This window comes from Pituophis catenifer, unplaced genomic scaffold (genome assembly GCF_029215685.1).
Source record: "Pituophis catenifer annectens isolate HBS135680 unplaced genomic scaffold, rPitCat1.0.hap2 SCAF_2, whole genome shotgun sequence".
NCBI classification, from domain to species: domain Eukaryota; kingdom Metazoa; phylum Chordata; class Lepidosauria; order Squamata; family Colubridae; genus Pituophis; species Pituophis catenifer.
The window spans coordinates 228,090,653-228,114,205 of record NW_027256882.1 but is presented as its reverse complement, the minus strand read 5'-3'; the positions used below and the strand labels follow the sequence as shown (position 1 = coordinate 228,114,205).

The following is a 23,553-nucleotide window of genomic DNA, read 5'->3' as shown; positions in this document are numbered from 1 at the left end:
TGATTGGTACATCTTGTATAATTCATTCCTGTAACTTTCCATCCTAACTGAAGTTCCTTCAGTTGGAAGGATTAGCGGGTTTTATTCTAAATGCTTTTGTATTCTCTGTGTGTAAGAATACAATTATATTTTCTTTACCAAGTGATGTTGCAGTCTGACTGATTGTATAACCATACAAATTGAGGAATCTTTGGATTTTTTTTTCCTCAAGAGCCCAGCTTTTAAAAAGAACAATATCTAAGGCTGCAGGAAATATGTTATTTTTCGACTTTAAACAATACACACACACACACGTATAACACAGCGGTCACCAGCTGGTGGTTCATGGACCACTGGGGGTCCATGAGAAAATTTTGGTTGTCCGCAGAAAAATCTTTGCATTTTTGTATATTGCACTAAATCAGAGACCCGCCAAAACAATTAATTCCACTCGCTGACGGGATGGGGTCCTTCAGGCACTTAGCTTGGCTGCCTGTTTAGTAGCTCCAGCTCTTCCCTCCCTCCCTCGGGAGTCCAGGTGCTTCAGTGAGCAGCGCACAAAACTTCAGCTAGGATCCTCGAGAGACAGAGTTTGCAGGGGGGCAGTCTAGCACTATGGCTGGCTACAAGACAAACGTTCATTCTTGGCCGTATTTGAGATTCCTAGCTGCAATGGACAGCAAAGCTAGGGTTGACTCTGGGCGCTACTCTCTGCTAACAGGCGACCAAACTAAGTGCCTGAAGGACCCTATCCCGTCACTAATTCATATTAGTGGTCTGCGGGATTTAAAATTATGAATTTAGTGGTCCCTGAGGTCTGAAAGATTGGTGACCCATGGTATAACAGACTCAGCCATATAAATGACATCCATATGGAATTCATCTTAACATCTTGTGAAAAGACCAAATCTTCACAGCCTTCCAGAAGACTAGAAAGGTCACACCCTTCCTCTAAGTTGACTTCTAGTATTTTAGTTTCTTGAAATCCAAACTGATTTTTGGTCACTTGTCCTAAATAAGAATTAGCTAAACTGGTTCCCCTATGATCTTATATACATTGTAAGACTTACCTTTCAATTATTACTTTAATTTTTGAAGTCATTTGCAATGGACAAAATATTATCTGGTCCGGGCACATTTCAAAGGATGTTAATTGCTGGTCTTGAAACTAAATTTCTCAAATAACTAAATAAACTAAAGAACAGAAGAAAGAAATGAATAGAAAATTTGTCCATTTTTATTTTTTTACATGCTTAAACTTTCATTTTAACATATACACTGTAATTATGCCAATAAGAACTTGCCAGCATTTATTTAGACATTACAGGTTGTCCTCACTTGGTGAACACTTGTTCAGCAATCTAAGTTACAGAACTGCTGAACAAGTAAATTTACAAAGGGTCTTCAAAGTTATGGCTATTGGAGCATGCCTGTAGTCACACAGCTGTGACTCAGCACTTGGCAACTGGCATTACAACAGTCACTACACCCTGTGGTCATGTGATCACTCTTTACAACCTTCACAGCTGGCTTCCAATAAGCGAAGGCAGCAGGAAGTCACAAGTTTGTGCTCACATGTCATTGTGTCATGTGACTTGTTTAATGGCTACAGCCAAAACTGATGAACTGGCATTATAAAGTCAGGAGCAGTCATGTGATTTTGCGATTTCATGATTTGTCACTTAGCAAGTCCAAATTGTAGTCAGTAAGTGAGGATTAACTGCAGAGATGCAAACATACGACAAATATACAGAGATTATTCTGAAGTGCCTCCATTTCTGCTGGTTAGCAAGTTTAAGCTTTTTAAGAACAAAGGAAGAAGCTGGGTATCACAATTTTTAAAAAATGAAAGGAATATCAAAATGCTTTTGAGCCCCTGATTAAAGAAGCTGGAAAAAGTCCAGGGAAACAACCAGAGGATTTTGCTTCTGATTGTCTTGGTAAACAATCAGGTAAACAAGAGCAGATCTATGAACTAAATTTGGAATTTTAATCTTAATTTTCCTATATATGTTGCTATTTAAGCTTCCCGGGTATTTGTGTTCTCTGAACAAGCTCCACAGTTGCTTATTTTATACAATGAGAATCTCTCTGCAGCAGACTTCCCATTATCAGTTTATATTTTCTATTTTTTTTAAAAAGTGAGATCATTTTTAAATTGCAATCTGTGAAAACTGACAAGGTTTTTGTATTCTTTCTTCATTTTTTTTTTTAATTTGACTTATATGCCGCCCTTCTCCGGAGACTCAGGGCGGCTTACAATGTGCTCAGCAATAGCCTTCATCCTTTTGTATATTTTATACAAAGTCAGCTTATTGCCCCCACAATCTGTGTCCTCAACTTACCTACCTTAGAAAGGATGGAAGGCTGAGTCAGCCTTGAGCCTTGGCGAGATTCGAACCTGCAGTAATTGCAGGCAGCTGGTCTTAATAACCAGCTTAATAACAGGGTGCCTTAGACCACTGTACTACTATTTATTTTATTTTTAGAAAGAATTTTATTTCATTTATCCCTCGTGAATTTGATCAATTGGGAAAGAAAAACTGATTATCCTGGTCCCACAACTTAATTCCACAGCATCAGGAGTTGACATAATAGAATTGGGGCCATTTTTTCTGATCTTTTAAGCAATTAAGGTTCTGAGACTCCTATTTCTCTCACCTACCAGAATTAGAATGGAGGACAAAACCAGGCAAGGTGTTCCCTAGAACAGCGGTCCCCAACATTTATGGCTCGGGGGGGGGCGAAGGCAGCAGGGGTGGGAGAGGGGATACTTCTGTAGATCAATGACCCCTGTCCTAGAAGATAATTGATGGTAGCAAGAAAAGTCATGCTGCAATACCAAGAGACAAGGTAGAGCTGGTTTGTATAGATGTAAAATACTTCTGAGAGAGATGGATTAAAGCTTCCAACCTTTTACCTTACAGATTTAGTCTTGTTGCTATACCAGTCATGCAGGCTTGTTTAATGGAAAAGTAGAGTTGCTGAAATTCCTTTTTTCTGTGTAAAAGGGATGTTGAGTGGCTCACCAACTCTATTGTCTTAAGTTTTATATTTGGTTATGATTGAATCTAAGCACATTTGCATTTTATTTGCTTGTATTATACTGTAGCAACAGGCCACAATTGCAACAGCCTAGCCCTATAGCAATTACAGGTTAACAAGGCAGATTTTCTTTTACTCTTGCTATATTTTCTGTGTTTTCTTATTATTTTACCTAGATGGAAACTATTTCACATTTACTAGACATGAACCTGTTGGAGTTTGCGGTCAAATCATTCCTGTAAGTATCATGTATATAATAAACAAAATGAGTGATGTCTTTCACTTCACATAAATTGCCATTCATGGATAGGTTTTTTATGTCCCAGAGGCTGTAACTAACAACAAATGGAACAATATGCATCAGTTTGATAGGTTTAATTTAATTTTAATTTATCTTGAATTAAATTTTTGTCAATAAATACATAAACTGAGCTCCTGAATATTTATTAACTTCTCCCTTTTATCTCATTAAAAATTGTCATTTGCTTACAATTTTGGGGCTCTGAGGACTACACATCTAGGCCCACCCAGTTGGGTACCCTTGAATTATGTGTTTATGGACAAAAATGCATATATGCATAGCTATTTTAACTCCCAATAATCTGCTTTTTCCTGTGAATTGAATTTAAGAGATGCTGACAGTTTCTCTAGATTGAAGATTGAGTGTATATTCATACTTTTAGTTAGATGTTTCTTCATTTAAATTAATTTGTTTAATAATTAGTGCATGTTTTCACATTCCTGAAGCCACCTGCTGAGGACAATTGGTTTGCTTGTTTATTTCCTGACTATATAGATTGCTCCAATCAGCTAATTTTAAGTGGCATACAATTCCCCCCAAATCACCATTTGGGTTTAGAAACAAACAGTTAAGAGCATTTATAAAACTGGAAATACAACAGAAACCAATTCATCATCTGAAGGGATATTGATAAGATTGCTGACGGCCACAAAAGCATTTCAAACTGATTGCACATTAGTAGAACTCAGCTTTCTGAGATCTAAGAAAAGAATATACAAAAAGAGTGTTATAGTATGTAAATAAAAGTGCCTCAAACAGGAACTTTTGTGCTTCAGTCAACAAAAGAACTTAAAAGGAAGGATGTAGCAAACTTATAGTGTACAAGATGGCTGCTTGGCTAAAAGAGGTTAACAGAATATTCCCAGCTAATTTGATTAATAGAAGTTCTGGGATCTCCAGTCCCAAAAAATCCAGAAAGCACCAGGCTAAGTAAAACTGATACATCAGTCAACAACAAAACAACAAGCCTATGAAGAAATTGAGGTACCTTCTCCCTGGTTCTTCACTCATGTCTGCAGTATACAACTCATTAGTAGAACTGTATACAAATGTGTTGTGTTCTGGTTTTGCACGATGGGGAACCTGGCTGATGGTTTTATTTCATCAAGCTTTCCCAAGGGAAAGGAAAAAGTCTCCAGTAGTTTCTCAATGAATGAGACTCACCATTAGCATGGATGTTGCTCTGCTTTGTCTCCATCCAATCATTGTTAAAGTTGATCTTCATAGATTTAGTTTTTCATGACTACAGATGGTTAATGAAACTGTGTTAGCAATATTGGGCACCGTGTGGCTTGCTCTACAATTCCCCTGAAATAGCTATACTTGAAATATTGTGTGTGTGTTTTTTTATATGCATTTAATGTTGACAAAATTGTACAAAATAGACTTGAGAAAATATGTTTAAAAATCAGAACACTTTCTTCATAAAACCTCTAGCTCAGGTTAGATTCACAGATTAAATATGATGGGAAGTGCCAGAAGATACTAAGAAGGTAAAGGAGGATGTTAGTACTATATAATCCTTCTACCCTTCAAATAGAGAACTTCTGCCAGTGTCTGAAACTTTTCACTGGAGCCTTCATACCTGCTGTGTCACCTCCAAACATAAATCTGAGTACCATGGAATGGTTTGGGAACTTAGGGTTGATCATCTAATTATCTCTATTAACCATTTGCTAAAATTTTATCTTTTTTTTTGTTTTTGCTTTTAATTTATATGCCGCCCTTCTCCGGAGACTCAGGGCGGCTTACAATGCGTTAAGCAATAGCCTTCATACTTTTGTATATTTATACAAAGTCAGCTTATTGCCCCCACAATCTGGGTCCTCAATTTACCTACCTTAGAAAGGATGGAAAGCTGAGTCAACCTTGAGCCTGGTGAGATTTGAACTTGCAGAAATTGCAAGCAGCAGATGTTAATAACAGTGCTTTAGTCCACTGTACTACAGGCTCTACATCTCCTGCTTTGAAACAGAATAGGAGGAGTGCATACATTGAATAGATAGATGAGAATATAACTTGAATAGCCCATAGCTATAGTTACAGCTTTAGACTAGATAAGTGCCCTTTGAATCTCTGGAATATTGGAAGGTGCGTCTGGTTGACCCCTGTCAGGTCACTCTGGTTGCTCACCAGGATTTGCTGAGGAAAGAAAGTAAACAAAAGCCATAAATCCTGGTTCTAATAGTTTAGCCTTTGATGCAATCTAGTCTAATAAAAGTTTATAACCTTCACTAATTACAGTGCTTATTGTTTCTGAATCTCTTCAAAAGATGCTCTCTACCCTTTGGCAACACACCAACAGCCTTGTTTCTAGTGCCGGCCCCTGAAAGGAGCCCCAAGTTGGTCGGCTGTCTCTTCTTAGGTTCAATGGAAACATATTAATCAAACCTCAGTCTTACACTTAGGGCTGTTTTCTGATGGGTGGTGGACGTTTACAAAGTACAAGTAGGAAATATAAACTTGTTATAATGATTTGTTGGTCATGGCTTCTTACGGTGCCTTTGTAGTGGAACTTCCCACTGGTTATGTTCATTTGGAAGATTGCCCCGGCCCTTTGTTGCGGAAACACGGTAGTCGTCAAGCCAGCCGAGCAAACTCCACTGACTGCTCTTCACATGGGCGCTTTAATTAAAGAGGTGAGTTGCCATAGCAAAACGACTGTGTGCAGGTCCCGAAGAAGAAGGGAAATGGATGTAAATGTGATCTTTACATGACGGTGCATATAAATGGTAAGGGCTAGTCTGCTTTGTGTCAGAGGAGCTCACAGCATGCCTGGCCTTGTCTTGGGCTATTGTGTTGTATTGCAAACCGCTGAAGCACATCCAAGGTTAGAAGCTCACATGCTTTTCCAGCCTAAATTGTTCAGAAAACAAATCATTAGCAGCTTAGTAGACTGAACATCTTGGCAAACCTCACTCTTTGGGGAGGCAAAAACAAACAAGAGCCGGCTCAGAAAAAGCAAAGGGAGGGGCAAGGAGGGGGATGGGAAGGGTGGTTTTGATGTTTCACATGAGCATTTCGGTGATGAAACCTGGTAATTGGACTTGATGTTTTAATATAAGTTTCTCACTGAAACGTTTGCCTTACCCAATAATTGAACATGAGCTATATGAAACTGTCAAGTGTCAAGCAAGGTGTGCCCAGGGTAAAATATACCTGTTATAAAATTGTAATTCGAAACATCCTCACTTAGAAGCCACTTGGATCAAATGAAGAGGACTGAGCCTACATTGGGGTGGACAACGTTTCAAGCTTTGGCTTTCAGTTCAAAATCTTACATAAGGTCCTGGCGTGCAAAGTAATTGCAAGCGATCTGCCAAGACTGTCCAATTCTACAGGCTTGCTGCTTCTTCCCAGGATCTCATGAGATCTCATGTCATGAGTGGCACAGACCAAAAGATTCTAATTAAATACTTTTCTACAAATTGAGGTTATTTTTAAAGCAAGTTGAATATTGGGAGGAGGGAGTCCTAACAGGCCCTTAACCAGGTGCTCAAATGCAGCCAACCGTTAAGTAACATAGCAAAGGGCAGCTAAGATTCTGTAATGATCAATGGTCAAAAGTATTACTCAGAGAGCTTATTGCCCGTATGTTCCTATACAATCTTGAAAAAATGCAGAAAGTCCATAACTTATAATTATTAGTTTAGTTATTATTTGTTTAGTTATTCTTTTTGACCAATGGCTTACAACCAGTACTCATATTTGCAACTGTTGCAACATATCCAACATTATATCATTGTGATTGGCAACCCAATTTGTGACTGTTGCAATGTCCTGAGGTCCCATGATCGCCATTTGTGATCACCATTTGCAATCTTCCCAGCTTGCTTCCAACAAGCAAAGTCACTGGGGGAAGCTGGTTTCATTTAAAGGCTGTGGAGATTTACTCAGTCTTAAAAAAAAAAAGTAATAAAATCAGGTTCCCTTCACTTAATGACCTCATTGCTTAGCAATGAAATTACAGTCCCAATTGTGATCATAAGTCAAAGAGTTTCTGTAAAGTGATTTGTGCTGTTCTGAAGGTGAGTTAGCCCATATTTTGAATACGCTCTCATTTTTTGGTCCATTAATATACTACTTTTCTTCTTTTTGGAAGCCTTCTAAGCTTTGGATTTAGTTTTGTAGTGGAGAAATTAGGGCCATCATTAGGACTTGGCATGGTCAAAGAACACCCTGTCTAACAGAATTTAAAACTTACCTTGCAGAAAGGGTAAAGGATCTGCTAAGGAGTAAGTCCCTAAAGAGGGATTTAGTCAAGAGTTACACACTCCAGAGACAGAAGGAAGCATGAGAGAAAAAAAACCCTTCGGAATAATTTTCTTTAGTACAGGATGAAGAAATTTGGGCAAGCTTTCAAGATTCCATTGGTATATCCCACAACAGTGTTTTTCAAACTTGGCAACTTTAAGAGGTGTGGACTTCAGTTTCCAGAATTTCCCAGCCAGCAACTCTGAGAGTTGAAGTCCACACCTCTTAATGTTGCCAAGTTTGAAGAACATGGCCTTACAACAATAAAGTAGCATTCCTGAATAACATCTGCTTCTTGATTAAGCGTACCTCAAATGGCTGACAGCCTGGTTCTCTCTGTATGAGTGCTTCTTCATGAGAACTTAGTTTTCTCTTGGCTCCATGTTGGGCAGCCACCATCTTAGATTGTCCCACATGCCATTAATTTCTTGGCATCATTGCCATGGATCATGAGTAATTTGAGAAAGCTATTGTTGGCAAGACTAGAGCAGAGTATCGATTTGGTTTCTGTTGAGAAGTGTCACCTTCTAATGCCATATCAGCAACTGGCTTGCTTGTTGAATAGCCAATAGGGAGCAGAGGTGAATTCAGAATTACGGAGAATGGCTGATAAAAGTTAAGTGATGGAAATAGGTGATAATAAATCATTAATAACTACCATTCTTGAAAAAAATTCAACAGAAATGTTGGGCTCAATAGAAGCAAAGTTTGCCAGCCACAATTTGTTGAGATCACACAATACTTTAGCCAAATACATACCATGGATTGAGATGATGTATGAATCTGGTCTTGAGAAAGAATAAAAAGAAATTGGGAAAGCTCTACTGAAAGGTGACAAAATTTTACTCTCTCCTTCCAGGCAGGATTTCCACCAGGAGTGGTGAATATTGTGCCAGGATATGGTCCTACTGCTGGAGCAGCCATTTCCAATCACATGGATATAGATAAAGTGTCATTCACAGGCTCAACTGAGGTAGTTCCTTAATATTATGAAGACCTGAAATAGAAAATTTTAAATTCTAATTCTGACAAATCCTAATTTGTTTCTGTGTAATTGGATTGACTTTTTCATTTTTAACTGAATTAAACAATATATCTGTAATTATTTCTTGATTACAGGCATCTCAAATGCTTCTTTGCCATGTAATTTTTAAATCTTATTTTGAATTTGCTGGAATTCTACATGGTAACTTTTTTTTTACTACAGTTTGGATCCCCAAATTATTTTGAATTGTGAAAAAACAATGACAAATTTTATAAATAAATGCAAATAAAATATATTCCCTCTAAAAAAAAAACCAAGAGTTTTGGAAGATGATAATCAATCTGAACAACAGCAGGACAATTTGCAAAAGATAGTCAGTGTTGGGATCATGCAGAAAAATCACATTCTGCATTTTCATTCATTTTATCTGAAAAACATATTTAGGCATTCAAAGAATATATGTTCTTATATTCTATCTTGTTGGACACATTCCACATTAAAAAAAAGTATAGCTCATAGGAAGATGCCTTATTATAAATCAGAATATTTGCTTCTCAAGGCCCGAATTATCTATTCAAGGCAGTATTGTAATTTGCAGTCTCCTACTTCTTGCAAGTCAACTAAGATTGAATTTGGCACTTTCCCTTGAAAGGGTTCAGCTCTGTTTAGTGTCTTTCCTTTCCAGTGACCCAAAGGATGTCAATGAGGAATGAGAAGCTCTTCTTTCCCCCAAGTGGCTTTGTCACTTTAGGGTGGGCAACTCTGCAAACTTTATGATCTGTGGACTTCCACTGGCTCAGGAATTCTGGGAGTTGAAGTCCATGGATCATAAAGTTGCCACAGTTGTTCATCCCTGCTTTAGGGACATTATGTTAGGAGCCATGTGCCAACCATGACCACTGCCAAAATCAAAAATGACCACAGCCACAGTGCAAAAGCTCATGGCCAAATTATGGGGCTAGGGTCTGAAGGGAAGTGGTCAAAACAGGTACAACCAGTGCCAAAAAAGAGCAGCGGTCACCTCACAATCTTTTTTTCAGAAGGCAATTTACATTTCAATTTCCATCCCATTTCCTGTCTCAATGTTTCATTTGTATTCCCTTCAGGTGGGTCGAATGATCAAAGAAGCTGCTGGAAAGAGTAATCTGAAAAGGGTCACTCTGGAACTTGGGGGGAAAAGCCCCAATATCATTTTTGCAGATGCTGACTGTGAGTGGATCATTTACTCGGGGTTTACTTTCTTTAAAAGTAAACGTTAAGCAAGATATAACAGGAATGCTTTTCTTTGCAGTGGATAGTGCTGTGGAATTTGCACACATTGGTGTGTTCTACCATCAGGGGCAATGCTGCATAGCTGGATCTAGGATTTTCGTGGAAGAGAAGATCTATGACGAATTTGTGCGTAGGAGTGTGGAAAGAGCCAAGAAAAGCATCCTAGGAAATCCTCTGTCTCCCGGAGTAAATCAAGGTCCTCAGGTAAGTTTTAATTAATCACTATATCATTGTTGTTGTTTTTTAAATCAGAGTTGCCAGAGTCAAGAATCAGCCCAAATGCAAGATTCCTGGCAGCTTTATTGAAGCCTTATTGCTTGCCAAAGTACTTTTTTAAAAGTTTAATATGGCTCTTCAGTGTGATTAGCTCCTTTCCTTTGAATAGTCTTTGTATATGAAAGCATTGCCAAATGGAATTCAATTCCTCATTTGATTTTCACATAATACTTACCTGTCTCTTTGAGGCTGTCCCAGTTTCCTGGTTCTCTGAGGCTGCAGCTTCCTGTTTTCTTCTGCACACCTGCTGAACTTGCTCTAGCTGCCTTGAGGCAACTGAACTTAGCTAGATTTGAGAACCAATTGCTCAACCTAACCCTACTGGGCGCAGAGTCCCACCCTATGTGTGATTCTCTGACAAGCAGGCACAGATTGTCTTCACAAAGAACATTTTCCTGACAGATGGTTATTCTGAACCAGTATGCTTATTAAAAGTAGGATGGTAGCTGTGCCATTATCTATTACTCTGTTTCTGACAGCATGACAGAAGCTTGGTTATTTCTGTCATTTAACCAGGATTTCTACTTAGAAACTTTGACAACTCTTTGAAAAGATGCAAGGACATAACTTCACAAATGCGCAGACAATCCACATTGAAAATGCTGGATATTTTGTGCAGAATGTATATTTTTCACTGATTAGGGAGCTGAAAACATTAGGAATGTGGAAACAGTAATATTTGGCCTGTCCTCCCTGAAATAAATCAATGGGCCTTTCCCTGCTTTTATCCAACATTTGCATAAACATGCCCTGGCAATAATATTTATATGCCATTATGTTGCCTTCATTTGATTTCTAGCCCACGAATGAGATACATACAAGTTGTCCTTACTTATGAATAGTAAAATAGCATTTCCCCCTTAATTTTGTCCAAGAACAAGTTGTTGTTTTATTCGCCGTTCATCCCACATAGGGATACTCTAAATGGGCTACACTAATTTTTAAAAATGAAAAAATAAAAAGTAAAACAATAAAATAAAATAATAGAACAATAAAATAAACCACAAAAAAGAAAACAGAGAAAATACATCAACATTAGTTAAAAATAGATGGGTGAGTGGGGAGCAGAGAGTAGAGAGGAGGGGAGGTAGAACCTGCTGTCAATCTAGCATCCAGAGTAGCTGAAAGTATATACAATCTGTTGGGTTTTTTCACTCTCCCTTATAGGTTCTGCCAGCGGACCTGGGGAATACAGAATGGGATGGAACCCGTTAAATGGCTGGTGTGATGTGTTGTCCCTGGGGTGGGGAGTTATTATATTATTTTATTATTCTCCTTTATTAGTTTTATATATATGAGGTTTTTATATTCCTGTAAGCCACTTTGAGTCACCAGGTGCGAATAGGTGGCAATATAAATTCAAACAAACAAACAAACAAACAAACAAATAAATAAATAAATAAATAAATAAATAAATAAATAAATAAATAAATGAGTCAGGTGGCTAACAGTGCCTTGAAAAGGAAGCAACTAGGGCAGGATTGGGATCAGCATTGAGAACTGCAGATTTTATGCCACAGTCACAGCCTTCCTCAACATGATACCCTCCAGGCACTTGGAACGTCGACTTCCAATTCAGTCTGAGAACTCTGGGAATTTAATTCACTGTAGGGAACCCACTGTAAAGAATCATGAAACAAATGAGTCTATACAGGCAGTTCTCAACTTATAACCATTCATTTAATGACCGTTTGAAGTTAAGATAGTGCTAAAAGTGACTTGCAACCTCACTCTTATGAGCATCCCCATGTCACATGATCAAAATTCAAGTACTTGGCAACCAACATCTATTAATGTCAGCTGCAGTATTTCAGGGTCACGTGATTCCCGTTTGGCAGCCTTCCCAGGCGGCTTCCAACGAGCAAAGCCAATGAGAAAAGCTGGATTTGCCCAATGACCCTGTGATTTGATTCACATCCATGGTGATTTGCTTAACAACTCTGGCAAAAAGGTTGTAAAATCAGGTGTGACTCCTTTTAAGCACTGCATCCCTTAGCAGGACAGGTTCCAATCCCAACTGTGCTCATAAGTCAAGGACTACCTATAGTTAAGTATGGTCTACAATCCTGGTGGCTTCATGGAGAGTTATTTACAAATAACTCCTCAAATCGATACTCCTGGAAAGAGTGGAAAATGTGTGACATTGGTGTGAGCCTTCTTTCCATAAACTTAATTATTCATGTGTCAAACAGTTTCCAGATGTTTTGTCCAGCAGTTTCTATCTGGCATTCATGATAAGTTGAAGTAGGCCTTCATACAATGCTCAATCATTCAGTCCCTAGTCATCTCACAGCTGGATTACTATAATGCGTTCTACATGGGGCTACCCTTGAAGAGCATTCAGAAGCTATAGCTGGTCCAGAGTGTAGCAGTGCGAATAGTTGTGGAGGCTCCAAGAATGGCCCAGGTAACACCAGTGCTCCGTGAGCTGCATCGATTACCAGTCTGCTTCCGGGTGCAATTCAAGGTGTTGGTGATCACCTTTAAAGCCCTTCATGGCATGGGTTCAGGTTGAGGGACCGTCTCACCCCACTGAGATGGGCCTGTACCACTCATGCCAGGGTTAGATTTAACCTTGTTAAATCTTTCATAGAGCTACAGTTGAGAATTAGGTTTTAAGTTAGTATGACTTCTACAAAATAACAATCTGAAGCATAGACATTGTGCTTCAGAAAATAACCTACCAAATTAAAACAATACGAGAGGAATTAATATGAAAAGAATCTAAGAAAGATCCAGTCCATGACAACATAGGGTTTTTCTAAAAAAACAAAGACAAAAAAAGAACTTCTCTTCTTTATATCCTTAATTACTGAACTTCATGAAAAGTGCTGGCCCAAAGCCAACATCTCGATAGCAAATTGTTGCTTCATTTTCATCCCCCTGTATAAGCATTTGTTCCTGCTTTGTAATCCTAAAGCCCCAGAATTGGCTGGGAAGTGACTTATCAGTGCAATATTTTCCATCCAGATTGATAAGGAGCAGTATGATAAAATACTTGCACTAATTGAGAGTGGGAAAAAAGAAGGCGCCAAGCTGGAATGTGGAGGAGGCCCCGGAGGAGACAAAGGCTTCTTCATTCAGCCGACGGTTTTCTCTGATGTTACCGATGACATGCGAATCGCCAAAGAGGAGGTGAGTTGATGCAGCACGCTGGGCATTCGGGCCTAAAGGTTTCAGTAGCTGAAATGCAACATGCTTTTTATAATAAGCAAACATGCAGGATTCGAGAGTATGCATACAGATTTTTTTTCAGCCAGAGTTGAATCCAGTGTATTGTAACTAATTAGTTATTCAGAGTTATCTAGTGTCAATAGATGCTTTCAGCAATCAAGAACAGTGGTGGTATTTAGCCGGTTACATCCGGTTCAGACAAACCAGTAGCGGCGGCTGTGGGAGGCACCGCCCACCTTCCTGGACATCATCACATCCTGTTTTTGACAGTCTGCGCATGCATGGAGGTAGCACATGCAAGCAAAGTGAGTGTGCACATGTGCTCACATTTGTGAACCGGTAGCGAAGGTAAGTAAATATCACCCCTGATCAAGAAGTGTCTTCCTGGACCAGGAGTGGGCAAATATGGCACCTTTATGATCTGGGGACTTCAATTTCCAGAATTCCTGAGTCAGACATGCTGGCTCAGGAATTCTAGGAGTTGAAGTTCACGGGATATAAAGGGACCAATGTTGCCCACCCCTGTCTTAGGCCAGTGATTCCAAAAAAGAAAAGGGGGACACCTTGGAATTCTTTTCCCCTGAATTTCTTTTGAGAAACTGAGAATCCCAGCTGATTTTGCCCAGAAATAGCTTCAAAAGGGCACAAGCCATTTTCATCTCACTGTTAAATCCAAGAGAGCCAGAGGCATGATTCTCCTCATCCCCATGTTAACCTCATCACATCCCATGTGGGTGTGATAGATGGAGATACAATGATTGGGTGAAGATCATGTAAGATGTGTAACTGAGTGAGAGTTAAATCATGACCTTCCCATTGCACTTCAACACTGTAGCCACTGTATCAAATTAATGTATTTCAAAGAAATGTGATCTAGCCAGGATAAGCCTAAAATTCTTATCCGAGGCTGGAGTAACAGATGTTATTTCACAGAACATTTCTATGGGAAACACTAACATCAAAACTTCTAGTAGCAGAAAACAATTGCCCTGCTGAGTTCCTGCAAGCTGACCACAGACTCTCCCATTTTTACTATGGAATTAGATGGCCAATTCTGGATCAGTTTAGAAATATTTCACCATTCAGGTAGTCCTCAATTACAATCATTCATTTAGCAACCATTCAAAGTTACCACAGCACTGAAAAAAGTGACTTATGACCATTTTTCACATGTACAACCCGGTGGTGGGTTGCTCCCGGTTTGCCCCGGATCAGGCGAACCGGTAGCAGCAGTGGTGGGAAGCTCCGCCCACCCACCCAGATGCTTCTGCGCATGCGCAGAAGCATCGCACAAGCGAACCGGTATCAAACTAAATTGAAACTTGTACAACCACTGCACAATCCTCATGGTCATGTGATCAAAATTCAGAGGCTTGGCAACTGGTTCATATTTATGGCGGCTGCAGTGTCCCAGGGTCATGTGATCCCCTTTTGTAACCTTCTGACAAGCAAAGTCACTGGAGAAACCAGATTCACTTAACAACCATGTTACTAACTTAACAACTGCAGTGATTCACTTAACAACTGTGGCAAGAAAGGTCATAAAATGGGGCAAAACTCACTTAGCAACTTTCACGCTTAGTAAAGGAAATTTTGTGGTCGTAAGTCAAAGACTATCTATCTATATTGCACCAGATTTCCCTACACCACACTCCTTATTAAAGGAAAGAGAATAGGTATCTAGCTCAATAGAGACTTAGATCTACTGAGTTACAGTAGTCCCAATTAGCGAGAAACGTTGTCCAAAGGAAGATAGGGTTAGATGACCACCTGAAGTGTCTTTAAAGCATAAGCTCTGAGTTATGAAACTGTCACTTTAGAACTTGAGGGGAAAAGAAATCACTTTTAACTTAAATTGTGTCACCTGCTAGTAGCTCTGAACCCCTACAGATAGTTCCCCTTAAAGGAACCAAATTGGTTTAGAGGAACCAATTATACCATTGCTCCTTTTTTCTGGGAGGAAGCTCAGATATGTCCCTGCGGGTTGGGGAAATAAAAAAAACAAAAGTCAAGATGGCAGATACATCACTCAATCCCCACCTCTTTTCACTCTTGTTAAAATAAAGGTAGAGCTTCATTTAGACCAGGGGTCTCCAACCTTGGCAACTTTAAAAATGCAAAGCTGGCTGAGGAACTCTGGGAGTTGAAGTCCACAAGTCTTAAAGTTGCCAAGGTTGGAGACCTGTGATTTAGACACCTTGTCTTTTTCTTGTTCTTTTTTTTTAACTATCTCTGAGAATCAACATATTCATATATATCTCTGCCTTTAATTTCCAATTTCTGGTCAAAGATATTTTTTGACTGGGGGACAATATTCTTAGCTAATGCCTCTGTAAGAACCCAAAATCTGAGTCTGATGGAAGTCTTTTCTTCTAGTAACAACCCAAGCAAGCAGAATGATTGAACAACACATTTTACATGGAGCGGTAAGCTCTGAAGATTTTAAAATCCCCTAATCCCTATAAACATGTGTGAGGAAATGATCAAGATTATAATTTTATTTTTCTTAATGAAAAAAAATTAAAATCGGTAGAAAGGATCTGTTTTACTTTTCTTCCATTATAGCCATATTCATCATTAGGACAGTTTAGACAATCTACCTTGACCAAACTTGCCTTTCATTGTTATTCGTGACCCACTCGCATACCTGGTCTACTGTTCAGAGGGAAACAAAATCACCACAAGACCAGTGGTGAAATCCAAAATTTTTTACTACCGGTTCTGTGAGTGTGGCTTGGTGGGCGTGGTTTGGTGGGCGTGGCAGGGGAAGGATACCGCAAAATCTCCATTCCCACCCCACTCCAGGGGAAGGATACTGCAAAATCCCCATTCCCTCTCCACTCCTGGGGGAAGGATACTGCAAAATCCCCATTCCCAGCCACTCTAGGGCCAGCCAGAGGTGGTATTTGCTGGTTCTCCGAAGTGCTCAAAATTTCCACTACCGGTTCTCCAGAATCTGTCAGAACCTGCTGGATTTTTTTTTTTTTTTAATTTGATTTATATGCCGCCCTTCTCCGAAGACTCAGGGCGGCTTACAATGTGCTCAGCAATAGGGATTTCACCCCTGCACAAGACTAAAGAGCTTGTGAACAAATTCCAGAAATCTAAACTGGAAGAAAAAATTAGACCAAAACAAACAAATCGCCAAGAGATCGTTTAAATCCTGTTCTAGTTTGTCAGGCAGAAAAAGAGCTCTGGAAGCCTCCTGGGTATAACTATATCTGGCTATGGCATACCAAGAATGGTCTTTTTTCCCCTCAGGTAAAGTAATGAGCATTTATTTCGTTCATATTTTCTTCCTTGTGTTTCTTAATATATTGCAAAATACATATTTCACAAAAGTCCAGCTTAAATTGGGACATCTTGAGACTTCTGATCTGATCTGAGTTCTGAGGTGAATTGACTTTACCTTCCAAATTTATGATTTGACTTCAGGTTTTGCATTTTTCCAATATTCTAATGTAACGCTTAGCTCACAGCCAGGTACTACCTGTAATTCTTTTAATTGCATCATTTTAGTGGTAAATACAAGATTTACTGTTTTTATTTTGTATGCACTTACATCTAAGCAAAGTACAAGATATGTATTGCACATACACACGCACATATGTATATAAAATGTGCAATACATACCTTGTACTTTGCTTCAAGTACAAGGTATGTATTGCTACCTTGTACATCTAAGATGGCTGTGAGCTAAGCATTACATTAGAATATTGGAGAAATGCAAAACCTGAAGTCAAATCATAAATTTGGAAGGTAAAGTCAATTCACCTCTGAACTCAGATCAGATCAGATCAGAAGTCTCAAGATGTCCCAATACACACTTTTAAAATGCGTTTTAAAATCTAGTCCTTCGCAAATATGCAGAAGAAGCAGTGGAACAGGGTGAACAATGAGCATAAGAGAAAGTTACATGTGTGGAAATAAGTTGTGTCATTGTTTTTTCACTGAGACAATCCCAGTACTCCATCTGATGTTCCCTCTTATGTTCACTTTCAGATGGAGGGGATTCATGTGTATGAATCATGGAGTTGGAAAGAGCCACATAAGTTATTTAAATTAACTATATACTGGAAGCAGGAAATTAAAACCTGTAGAAATTATATACTTTAGCTGCAATTGGATGGTAACAGCAATCGAAACTTCTCTATCATTTTTTAACCAAAGTTTTTTTTATTATTATTATCATTTTATCACTGTTGTGAGTGCTTCCTTTTTTTATTATTATTAGATTTAGGCACTGTACAGGTGCAGCACAATCCTGGGTGGTTCAAAATGTCAAAGCCAAAAAATAAAAATCCAGTAACAATGAACAAGACACCATCAGACAAACCAATATACAAAGTGAATACTAAGTATAGACAAGGAAAAAATATGTTTGGAGCAAATCTAAAATCCTAAATAATGTACTGAACTTCTCATTTTTTCCTTCTGATTTTGACCTCCATAATTATGGTTATCTTTACATTGACACAGATATTTGGGCCTGTCCAGCAAATCATGAAATTCAAAACTATTGAGGAAGTTATCAAGAGAGCGAACAATACTCACTATGGTCTAGCAGCTGCAGTATTTACCAAAGACATTGATAAAGCACTGACATTTGCAGCTGCACTTCAGGCTGGAACTGTCTGGTATGTATTCTTCTTTGAGCCAAATTGTACTTGGAAGGGAATTCAGTAGTTTTAGTGCGTCTGCAAAGTTGGTCCTTTCTCACATCACCAATGCCATATGTCATGCAGTAGGAATATATTATAATTTATATTTTACTCTAGGCCAGTGTAAAGTTTCTGGAGTTCAACTCCCCAAATTCCTCAGCCAGCATGCTTGTTGGGAGTTTAAATCTATACATCTTAAAGTTGCCAATACTGCTCTAAGCTAACACAGTCCCCTAAGTAACTAGTGCTAGGTATTTTGTGCTTGCCTGTTGCTGCTTCTCATGTGAGAGTTCCATGTTTTTCAATAATTTTTCTATTGTGAACCATCTAGAACAGGGGTGCCAAACTCAAGGCCTGCGGAGTGCTTAGATCTGGCCCATGGGGCTGCCCTGGAAACAGCAAACGACCGGCCCATGGTGCCCCTGCCAGGGAAAACAGAGCTTGTGAGGGCTGCGGCCACCACCACCCCACCCCCCAGAGCATTTTTGCTGTCAGAGGGTTGCAGGAGGCCGTTGCAGCCTAAAATGGAGCTCAGGTGCCTATTTTTGCTGGCAGAGCGCTTGGGCCACTACAAACCCCCCCCATATGAGTGACATCATGCTGGTGAGACCCACCCTGGCTACGCCCACTCCGGCCCTTAAGATCAAACACAACCCTAATGCGACCCTCAATTAAATTGAGTTTGACACCTCTGATCTAGAACGTTGTAGAAAACAGGTGAGGTAGAATAAATAAAATAAACCAATAAAATAATAAATGCCTTCTATCACTCCTAATTAAGTACACACTGTACTTTGCCCACCCAAGGCATCAGTGCAAAGGTGTGTAGAACATCAGTAAATCTATTGATAGATCTCAAGATGATGTATAGTAGATTGTTTGGAGGAGAGAACCAAAGCAATTTGTGGGTCAAATAATTTATGAGTTTGTTTCTAGTGTTTGTTTACAAATGTTTGGCTTAAGCTCAGAGACAGTAAAAATTAGTAGAATGTATGAATAAAAATTTAAAAGAGAAATGGAATAAAAGAAAATTATTTCCTTTATTTGGAAAAAATATAATCCTGCAAACATAGTTTTGGTAAAATTGGTAAAATAACAGTTCACGTTTTAGAGGCATGTGGAAGCTGAAATGAGCCTGGAGACTCATTTCTGGCAAATAAGAAGATATGTGCACCAGGGCAGTCTTCACCCCAAAAAGACAAGGGCACTGATGATAAGATTAGTGTATCTTAACAGTCAAACCCCCATACTGCCAACCATTGAGACAATCAGAAACACCCCCAAAGAAATATACAAGTGACATAAGCAAAGACCCAAAGACATAATTCAGCAATTTTTACCAGAAGAACAAAAAGTGGATGGACCATAAAAAAAGGAAACTAGAGATACCTAACCTAAATGGCAATGTTGAAAGTAGAAGCTAATACCTAATACAATCACAGAGCTACATTCCTTCACCTTTAACAGGCACCTGTCTTCTAAGTCCATACCTCTCCAAGGTCAGGATGAGGAACTAGACATGGTCACCAGAAAATGGGTCACAATTGAGACCTCTAAGATCAGGCACTTTCATCAATGCAAAAATGTGTTACATTCAAGTTTTTTTTCTCACAGATTTTTAAAATATTTCTGATTGTATATCAAATTGGCACATGGTTAAGGTTTCCATTTAAGGTTGAAAAAAAGAAAGATGAGATGAGCGTGTAACAGTTCTCAAGAGACATTTGTGATATGGGATATTTTGTGTGTAAGCTGTTTTCAATGAGAGCCAGGTTGGTGCAATGGTTAAGGCATTAGGCTAGACACCGGGAGTTCTAGTCCCATTTTAGGCACAAAGCCTAAAATGGGTGATCTTGGGCCAGTCCCTCTCTCTCTAACCCTACGAAGCAGGCCATGGCATACCATTCCCAAAAGCTTGCCATAAAAACTGCAGGGATTTCTCCAGGCAGTCACTAAGAGTCAAGTGTGATTCAAAGGCAGCAAAATAAAAAGATACTGTCAGCCTCAATAGGTACACCAAGAAGTAAAACTGCTTTTATTGAGAGTGGCTGTAACAATACCGCTTGCCAGTTGTACAGCTTTGATATAATTGAATATAAGGAGACCATTACCTGGACATTCTGGGCTTTAAAAATGCTTAGCCCCTTTTGCCTAGGGGCTAAACTCTGCACAATTTCCCCAAGGCCATCTTCCTTACTCTCTACAGATATTTTGTAACATAAATATTAGGACAAGCATGCTGAGTCACTGCTATGTTGAGTAAGGATTTTAAAAGTTGCAAATGCTAGCTTGGGGAAAGTGGAACCAGAGTTTCTTTACAAATGTAAAAATTCTATATATAGGGCAATCTCTTATGACTGAATTAAGCTGGCCATTCTACTTATAATTCTACCCCTTGTATAAGTTGCCTTTATCTTTTCTTCTTTTTCTTCAGGGTTAACTGCTATAGTGCAGTGTCTGCTCAAAGTCCTTTTGGGGGATTCAAAATGTCAGGAAATGGACGTGAGCTGTAAGTATAGCCACCAGGCTTCAGATTGAAGGGATCGGTTTGCAACTGTATGACACACAGAGAAATGTTAGCATTCATAAATCAGTTGTATGATTCTTTGTACTAAAATAATGGGATTGTTACTGTACATTCTTGTTTGCGGGAGATTTATCTTCACACTATATAGTTTTTAACTGTTTTATTGCGTTTATGAAGAAGAAATAGGAAGGAAGCGTTACCTTCTGTGATGCTCCAACACATTCTTTCATTCTATGATATCCATGAGCTATTTTTTAGTAGAAAGGATTTCATTTTTTATTCAGAAGTTGCTGGGGGGGAAATAAATGGCATTTTTACTCTTCTTCCTCTGCTGTTCAGATTCATTGTCTGCTCTGGTAAACTAGTAACAAGTTACATGTTCTGATGGTCTACTCCAGGGCTGTCAAACTCGCGGCCCTTGGGACAGATGCGTCACGCGCTAGCCATCCCCACGCTGGCTTAGCGAAAGGGGAAAAAGTCACAATACGTCACATGATGCCACCATGACATCGCGAGTTTGATACCCCCTGATCTATTCAATATCCAAGAATCAAGCAACTTGTCCGCATGCTCCCAGGAGAGCTTGGTCTCATTTTTACCTAACAGCAGCTCCTGCCCCAAAATAGTATCAGGATCAAATACATCACCAGACAATTTTACCATCTTGCAGTATTTACAGCCCATGGGGGAAAAAATATAGTCTAGATACAAACATTATTTCAAGAACTTATTCTTATCTCATTTCTCTTCTCTTTTTTTTTTTTTTTTTTTTGAAGGGGTGAATACGGCCTTCACGAATACACAGAAGTCAAGACAGTCACAATCAAAATTCCACAGAAGAATTCATAATGGCACTACACAGCCATGTCAGTTACTAGGCCAAACTAAGCCAGTTGTGTTGTGAAACGCTTTGTAGCAGACTATATTCTCTGTTTAATTTTGATTTCATTTTTAGCTACCTTTAACAGTTATGAACAGTAACTTAGAAAATTTAAAATGGTTTCAGTTAGAAAAAAAGGAGGGGGAATCATAATGCCTGAATCAAATTAACAATTTATGAACCTTATTCAAATTTTATTTGCCCATTTAAATAGATTTGTAGTGCTGTGCAAAATAAATGGTTAAAATATACATTTACAAAAATTGCTCACTTGTATTCTAGAGGTGTTAATTTCCTGTTCTTTTGTATGAACTTGGCAAAAGCGCTTATATATAACTATCAAATAAACAGTTTGCTTTTGCTAATGGTTACCTCTTGAAATCAATCTTCTGGTTCCTGCTGTGTTTGAATCTGCTCATATTACAGAACTATTTTGGATGTACACTTTATAAATCTTTCTCTCTTTTTTTCAACTGCAATTGGCACATATCAAATGCAAACAGCACAGTGGTTTAATTTTTAAAAGAATTCCAAGTCCATATAATGCTGTTGAAGGACTTTGGGGCTATCTCAGGCTACATTTGTCATTTATTGAATCCTAAAGCAAAACAGATGCCAGTTTTGCTGAATTCAGGTGGACTTACCATTTTGAGCTGCATAAAAGAAAGGCTGGATATATAATTACAGTTGGGAGTCCCTTACTACTGATCCTAACCATCATCATGACCCTTCAATTTAGATAACCATTTGACACAGAGAATAAGAATCAATTGGAAATGAAGGAAAACGTGTGGCACTCATGTTGTTTAACTCTGATTTTAATAACAAATCACTGATTTGCTCTACTGGTTAAGCCACCAGGCTAGAAAGTGCGAGAACATGAATTCAAGTACCACTTTAGCAGTGGTGGATTTCAAAAATTTTTACTACCAGTTCTGTGGGTGTGGCTTGGTGTGGCGTGGCTTGGTGGTCATGTGACTGGGTGGGCATGGCTAGTTTGATGTCATTCACGTCTGCTGTGCAAGGGGCACTTGAAGAGAAAGCGAGCAAGACAGCTTTCCAACCTCTGTTTTTGTGTGTGTGTATGTTGTGTGTGTATGTGAGGGAGGGAGCAATCTGAAGCCGATGCACCCAAACGCCTGGCAGTGGCGCGGGCAGCTTCTGAGCAGCCAGCTCCACCTGACCTACTCCCTGAGTCTCGCTGTTCTCCTCGCCCCCACCCCCATCCCACTCAAGCAGCAGCTTCCCTGCTCAGCCCAACAAGCTATGCATCCATGGTCCCCGCACCAGCATCCCAAGAGAAGCAGAGAAGATCATTGCTTGTAAGCAGACAAGCAGAGGTAGCAAGCGTACGCCATGCTGTAGGAAAAATGAGAGGTCCTGTTGTCCCGCAGAGCCTGCCGCTGCTTAGGGAGGGGGCGAGGAGAACGGCGAGACTCAGGGAGTAGGTCAGGTGGAGCTGGCTGACTCAGGGCTGCTCAGAAGCCACCCGCGCCGCTGCCAGAAGTTTGGGTGCCTCGGTTTCAGATCGCTCCCTCACTCACTGACATGCACACACACACACACACACACACAAACAGAGGTTGGAGAGCTCTCTTGATCGCTCTCTCTCCAAGCGCCCCATGCACAGCCCACACTCACGGCTGAGCGCATTTGGCTGCAGAAGAAGGCGCAGCGCAATGGGGTGTTTTTGTTCATCGAGGTGGTACTTCGGGAGGGCAGGCGGACGTCTGCAGCTGACAACTATAATGAATATGTCTACCTGCCCTCCCGAAGTACCATTGCGGCGAACAAAACAACCCCATTGCTATGGATGCATAGCTTGTCAGGACTGAGCAGGGAAGCCGCTGCTTGAGTGAGGGGGGGCAGTAAGCTGCTAGCTCCTTCCCCTCAGCCCTGCCATGCTTGCCTGCCTTCCACGTGGACTTCTGCTTGCCTGCCTTCGCAAGCTGGACACCAGGACACCAGGAAGGCAGCATGGAAGGGAGGCAAGCATGGCAGGACTGTGGGCTGTGGACCGGTTCGGGGGTGTGGCCAGCCAGCCATTGCTCCCGGTTCGGCGAACTAGTCTCAATCTCCGCTACCTACTCGCCCGAGCCGGTCCAAACAGGGAGCATTTCACCCCTGCATGGCAGGGGAAGAATACTGTAAAATTTCCATTCCCATCCCACTCCAGGGGAAGGTTACTGCAAAATCCCC

The 23,553-nt window shown here is 39.9% G+C and overlaps 1 protein-coding gene across 1 annotated transcript in view; it reads left to right on the top strand.

The window, feature by feature from the left end:
- Nucleotides 1-21,688, top strand: part of ALDH1A1 (aldehyde dehydrogenase 1 family member A1) — a 47,912-nt gene extending 26,224 nt beyond the window's left edge. Inside the window, exons 5-13 of the mRNA XM_070935604.1 lie at nucleotides 3,201-3,262; nucleotides 5,836-5,964; nucleotides 8,439-8,552; nucleotides 9,671-9,773; nucleotides 9,856-10,040; nucleotides 13,083-13,247; nucleotides 17,766-17,923; nucleotides 20,382-20,456; nucleotides 21,251-21,688. Of these exons, the coding sequence (XP_070791705.1) occupies nucleotides 3,201-3,262; nucleotides 5,836-5,964; nucleotides 8,439-8,552; nucleotides 9,671-9,773; nucleotides 9,856-10,040; nucleotides 13,083-13,247; nucleotides 17,766-17,923; nucleotides 20,382-20,456; nucleotides 21,251-21,323 (1,064 nt within the window). The 3' untranslated portion in view covers nucleotides 21,324-21,688. The remainder of the gene's footprint in view (nucleotides 1-3,200; nucleotides 3,263-5,835; nucleotides 5,965-8,438; nucleotides 8,553-9,670; nucleotides 9,774-9,855; nucleotides 10,041-13,082; nucleotides 13,248-17,765; nucleotides 17,924-20,381; nucleotides 20,457-21,250) is intronic.
- Nucleotides 21,689-23,553: the final 1,865 nt, after the last annotated feature.